At 29.8% G+C, this 5,492-nt stretch overlaps 1 protein-coding gene across 4 annotated transcripts in view; it reads left to right on the forward strand.

Moving 5' to 3' along the window:
- Positions 1–788: 788 nt before the first annotated feature.
- Positions 789–5,492, forward strand: part of LOC106475145 (F-actin-uncapping protein LRRC16A-like) — a 94,124-nt gene continuing 89,420 nt past the window's right edge. For all 4 annotated transcript variants that reach the window (XM_022380266.1, XM_022380280.1, XM_022380269.1 and 1 more), the window contains exon 1: positions 789–953. In XM_022380266.1, the coding sequence (XP_022235974.1) occupies positions 917–953 (37 nt within the window). In that variant the 5' untranslated portion in view covers positions 789–916. The remainder of the gene's footprint in view (positions 954–5,492) is intronic.

A 5,492-nucleotide genomic window follows, 5' to 3' on the forward strand; every position in this document is an offset into this window, starting at 1 on the left:
CGTACATAATTATTTTTGATGTAACTTTGGGCTCATCTATGAAAATAGAAATATTTACAATTTGTGAAAATGTTCAAGGGGTTAGAATGAAATTATGCGTGAAAAGAAAACTTCTAAAGCTTAGCATTTAATAGTATTACTCAATATTACTTAATATATTTGGAAATCTAAGAAATGGGTAAAATGCATAATATGCAACACTAAAAACGACAAACTAAAACTATTTTAATGTTTCGACATTACAAACATCAGAAATTTCATTTTCTATAACAGTCTGGCAGGGTCTGGTGATTATGATATTCGACTTGGGTTGCGGGATCTAAACCTGTCGCCAAACATGCTTTCAACCGTGGAGGCGTTATAAAGTGAAGGTCAATCCCACTCTTTGTTGGTAATAGAGTAGCTCAAGAGTTGACGGTGGGTGGTATTGACCAGCTGTCTTCCTTCTACTCTCTAGTATATAACTTGAAAATTAGGGATGGATAGAACAGATAGCTCTTGAATACCTTTATGCGGAATTAAAGAAAAAAAAAACAAACATTTCACATAAAAACTACATCAATTTCATTAAAAAAAGTGAATCATACTCAGCTAATATTATGATCAATACATTTGCAAGAATTAATTTTAAATGATTAGTTACATATTTAAATCACAATAAATTCTAGTTAAACTTTATACTATATATTTATCATTTATAATTTATTTTAGGACTTAATATATTGTTATATTCATATATTTTTTTAAACTAACATTCTATTTATAATACATTTTATAACAGGATCCTGGGTTAGAGACTATAAGTGCCAAGTCAGGTCAAAGGCACTCCCTTCGTACTTGTGACTCAGTGTGTTTATGTTACAACTTAACAATTTATTTTAATGGGTTGGCACTGAGGCTTAAAGAATCATAGAAAATGTCTACAAGAAGTGCATTAACAAAAGATCTTCATGGTAAGTATGAACAATGCCTTATGAAAGCTAAGTTTAAGATTAGTAGGCCTAACAGACAGCTTTCTGAACAGTGTTATTTGATTTTTTTTTACAATGTATACATATATATATATATATATATATATGTACATACACACACACACACACACACATATAATACTATATAGTATACTGTGTACCGTCTGTAGATCGTACATTGTAGTTTCTACTCAACACAACACAGTCAGGCTAAAATACCTAGGCCGCTATAGTATAGCCTAGTAGTAATATTATTTCTACTGCTAGTAGTACTACAGCTTACAATAGTATTAGTAATAAAAAGTACTCCTAGTCCTAATAATAACAGTTGACTTATTGAATTTGAAAGTAGAAGCTATTCAAATTCAAGGCTTATTCCGAGTCTGACAGCGACATTTAAATGTTTGAGTCTTGATTGACTCTAGTAACCATTAAACCAAATATAACTTGAGAAAGGCTTAACTCAGATGTAAGATTTAAAAAAAAATTATATTATTAGTTAAATCTTTATTCTGAAATTTATCATATTAAATGGTGAATGTTCAAAGAAGTTTAGCTGTATGTTAACTTGTTATGATAACCACTAAATAAGTATTATTATTGCTATACTCTGTATTATTACATTACTAACAACCATCTGTTCCATGTTAAACTTAATCTTAAAGCTTGTTCTGTGTTACTATTACAAGTGTTAGGCCTAAGTTCTCAGTACTTAATCCTAACTCGTGGACTAAAATCTTGGTTGAAATTTTCTATTCATGAATTTTGCTAACTCCATGAAAAACTGGTCATACTTATAAGTCACACACACACACATATATATATATATAGTAATATTAAATTTGTTAATATTTTATTACATTCTTAAAAGTCAAATGGAGAACATTTACTTCACAGTTGCTTATTTTATTAAGAATATCAGTTAAAAATATTCATTAGCTAAATTTATTCCATGTTTCACTATTTCATTTAGACATCTCATATGTAATAAATTTAACATTATTTTTATATGTGCAATATGGCAGTAATTGAGAGAACGTACCATACATAAGAAAATTGGCAACTGGTGAAATTAAATGATTTCTTAGGCTGTGAGGTAGGTGGGTATCTGCTTAACTTAAAAAGATAATATTCCTTGTTCAATAAGGAAACTATTAGAGAGTGATGGGTGATAACTAGTAAAGTTATGGACCATCATCTTCTCTCTCTCTATGACTTGGTGTATGAATTGCTTTCAGGTGAAAAATCAATTTGGCAAATTGGTTCACATTAAAAATCTATTAAGTTTTATTTTCCAAAAAATAAGTTAGCTCTATAAACGTATAAAATGTTAAAATGGTGTTTGGAGGATACTGGTGACATGGGTTTTGTTAAAAACAGAGATGATTGTGTACTTTCCCTTGGTGGTAAAAAGAAAGGTTAATAAGAGATTAAAATAGATAAAGAAACTAGACCAGAATGTTTTTCCCAGGATTTTAAAGGAGTTCAAAGATCAGATACCAGAGCTTCTCTCTTTCATTTTTGTAGGTTTGTAGACAGCAGATGACTAAGAACTGGAGAAATGCTAATGTTACTTTTATTTTTAAAGGAGATGGTCAATGTTGCCCTAGAAATTATAGATTAGTCAATCTTTCTTCTTTAATGGGAAAAATCTTAGAGTGTGATAGAAAAGCCTTTCAAAATCATTTAGTAAAATGTGATATCATAAGAGAGAACCAACATAAATTCACTAAATGGAAACCTTGGATTACTGTTAACTTTTTAAGGATGTTATCTTGATGATGGGAAAATTATGAACTTGGTGTACTTACATTTTCAAAAACTTTTAGGAAGGTGCCACACAAAAGATTAGCTAAAAAAATCACAATGGTGGGGGTTGAGATAAGGCTAGTTAATTTGTGTGTATGCTTGGATTGAAAAGAACAAATGGATGTCTTCACCATTTCTGGATCATGTGCATCAGTGATATCCTTTGACTTGCTTTCTTGCAGGGGAAATAATTAACCAAATTTTACAGAACTTAAGAGTATCTTATCAAATACTATCAAGTTTTAACTTGAAAAAAATTCATATTTGATTTATTTGTACTGTCACTTTTATATATTTTTTTATATTTTCACAAAATTTTGTTCAAACGCGATTTTGAAAAATATCAAAAATCTTCCAGTGATTCAGTGGTAAGTCTGATGACTTATCTTGCTAAAAATCAAGTGTACAATACCCATGGTGAGCACAGATAGCCCATTGTTTAGTCTTGTGTTTAATACTAAACACAATCTTTTTATATTAGAATTTTAGTTTCTTTTAAAATTTGAAATCAAAAACGTTTGTTTTATATATGTCTAATCAGTTTCAGTTCAGTTGACATTCAACAGCTTAACTGTGTTTATATACAAAGAATGCTGCATACAGTTTTGGTCTTCTTGTCTAAAAAAAGGATATTGAGTTACTGGAAATTTGACAAAGCTTTTAAGGAACTTTAACTACAAACACCATATCATCAGACAAACCATTTCACAACTCTAATTTACAGAAAAAGATTGTTTAGATATTAGTCTATGTACATTAACTTACAAAGCTTAAACCTATTACTCCTAATAGTATTTAAGCTCATATTTTCTCCTTTTTTTCGCCAAGTACTTTAAAAAAAGGAAGAGAGAGAGAGAGAATGTTCAAACACCAAACAGTTTTATCACCTAAAATTTATTTGCACTCCAGAAAAACTTAAGTCCAAAATTTCAAGCTTCTGTACATAGCTCAAGTTTTTTAACCCAGTGTGCAAGAGGTGCATTGGATTGAGGCTATATTGGAGAAGTAATGTTGACTATAATTCAGAAAAATAATGGGAAAAATCCTAGAGTGTGATAAAAAAAAAAATCATTTAGTGAAATGTGATCTAAGAGAGAACCAACATGGTGTACTTATATTTTCAAAAAACTTTTGATAAGGTGCCACACAAAATTAGCTAAAAAAATCACATTGGTGGGGGTTGAATAAGGCTAATTAATTTGTGTGTATGCTAGTTGGAACTTGGATCAAAAAGAGCAAAATGATGTCATTAACCATTTCTGGATCTTCATGAAATGTGGCAAGCTTTCAGTAAAACAGTACACAAAAAAAAACTAGATATTAAAATATTATTTGTTCTCAAGATATGTCTGTGAATTGATGACATCAGTCTGACTCGGACTCTGAGAAGTCTGAGTGCAAGATGATGTTCATGGGAAGAATGATATATTTTTATCTATTTTACAATTTACACATTGCATTTGCATAATCTTTAAAGCCTCTAAAATGCACATCTACAGTTTTTTCGGTTTGTCTGTCTATTGTATCTACTATTTACTTTACTGTGAAAAATTGCTAACTTAGCAATGTAGGATCAAACAAATAGTTGATAACTCTGGTATCAAATACATAATACCACATTGAATGGTACTTTGTAAAATATCATCTAATGTGCACTTGGATTCCCACCTGTGCAGTTCTAGGTAATTTCACTCCCCATGTCAAAAAAATTATAAACATTAAAAGTGACATATATTTAAAAAAATGAACATTAATTAATGAGCATTTATTAAGGATTGTTATAAGTGATGCAGGTTATGAGATATTGCTCATAAAAAGTCAATCTTGTTACCTGGATTATATCTAGCAAGAAGAATTTGCAGCCAGTTATTCATATCTTTATACTTCTTTTTATAGTAATAGTAATAAATTTAATATAAATACCTCATAACCTGCATCACTTTTAATAATCTTTAATAAATTCCATTTTTAATGTTCATTTTTTAAATATATGTCACTTTTAATGTTTATAATTTTTTTGACATTGAGAGTCAAATTACAGGTCACCCACCTGTACACATTGGATTAAACTTTGCACTTTTTCCAACATTTTATCTGCTAGTACAAAGTACTCCAAATGAAGCTGCACCAAAGTTTTATACAAAATCACAATAACCTTATTGTTCTTAAATTTTAACTTCTGTAAATTGAACACAGAACTCTGTTTGCTGTTTTTACTGTATCCAAATACTTAGTCAAAAGCTTTAGTGTTATATCAACAAGCATATATAACATACTTCTTTCTTAACACCACTGCTCCAATCACACATTAACAAAGTTCTATCTAAGTTGCCAAATGTAAAGTGCATAATTTGACACTTGAATAATGAGACTTGTTTTGCACTTTGTTGCTCAGTCATTAAAACTGTTAAGGTGCTTTTAGATAAAAGAAATTCTCAGTTGAGTCGGCCTTTCCAAGCATTTAGTAGTATTAGCTGTGTGTAAAAATTTCATTGTGTGAGTATTAAGTTTTAGAAACGTGGTTGATATTGAGGTTTAGTCAGCGTAGGAAATTTAGGTTCTTTCTAAATATGTTTAACAACCCTTTCCAGACGGGTCACAGGTTAAAGGCCATGTCATCCCATTTATTGACTCACATTCAAAATTTTATTGAAGTACTATTTCATGAATTTATGTCAATAAGTTTAGTATCAAACTGTAGATTATAATTCA

The sequence above is a fragment of the Limulus polyphemus genome, unplaced genomic scaffold (assembly GCF_000517525.1).
Source record: "Limulus polyphemus unplaced genomic scaffold, Limulus_polyphemus-2.1.2 Scaffold144, whole genome shotgun sequence".
In the NCBI taxonomy this organism is placed as follows: Eukaryota; Metazoa; Arthropoda; class Merostomata; order Xiphosura; family Limulidae; genus Limulus; species Limulus polyphemus.